At 64.7% G+C, this 283-nt stretch overlaps 1 protein-coding gene across 1 annotated transcript in view; it reads right to left on the bottom strand.

Moving 5' to 3' along the window:
- The window catches only part of NEU4 (neuraminidase 4), a 2,279-nt gene that overhangs the window by 838 nt on the left and 1,158 nt on the right, over positions 1-283 (bottom strand). Inside the window, exon 4 of the mRNA XM_010169020.2 lies at positions 4-278. Within this exon, the coding sequence (XP_010167322.1) occupies positions 4-278 (275 nt within the window). The remainder of the gene's footprint in view (positions 1-3; positions 279-283) is intronic.

Here is a 283-nt window from a genome sequence, read left to right as displayed (position 1 = left end):
CACCCAGCCGCTGGACCAGCTGCCCCCCATGGAAGACGGCTCCATCGTCTGTGCTCAGCGCCTGGACCCTGAAGCCCAAGGGGCTGCGGGCGTTGCAGTAGAGAATGTTGGAGCCGTCCTCCTCGTCCACCGAGACCAGCTGGCACTCGCCCGTCTGCAGGTTGGGAATGAACTCCCCGAAGCGCCAGCCCCGGCCGTGGTCGTCGCTGTAGAAGGCGAAGGAGTGAGGGGTGGTCTTGCAGAGCTGGCCGAAGCACTCCTTGCAGTCGATGTGGTAGCTGTA

This window comes from Antrostomus carolinensis, unplaced genomic scaffold (genome assembly GCF_000700745.2).
Source record: "Antrostomus carolinensis isolate BGI_N321 unplaced genomic scaffold, ASM70074v2 scaffold21135, whole genome shotgun sequence".
In the NCBI taxonomy this organism is placed as follows: domain Eukaryota; kingdom Metazoa; phylum Chordata; class Aves; order Caprimulgiformes; family Caprimulgidae; genus Antrostomus; species Antrostomus carolinensis.
The sequence above is the reverse complement of the archived record's forward strand: the minus strand, read 5'-3'. Positions and strand labels throughout refer to the sequence as shown.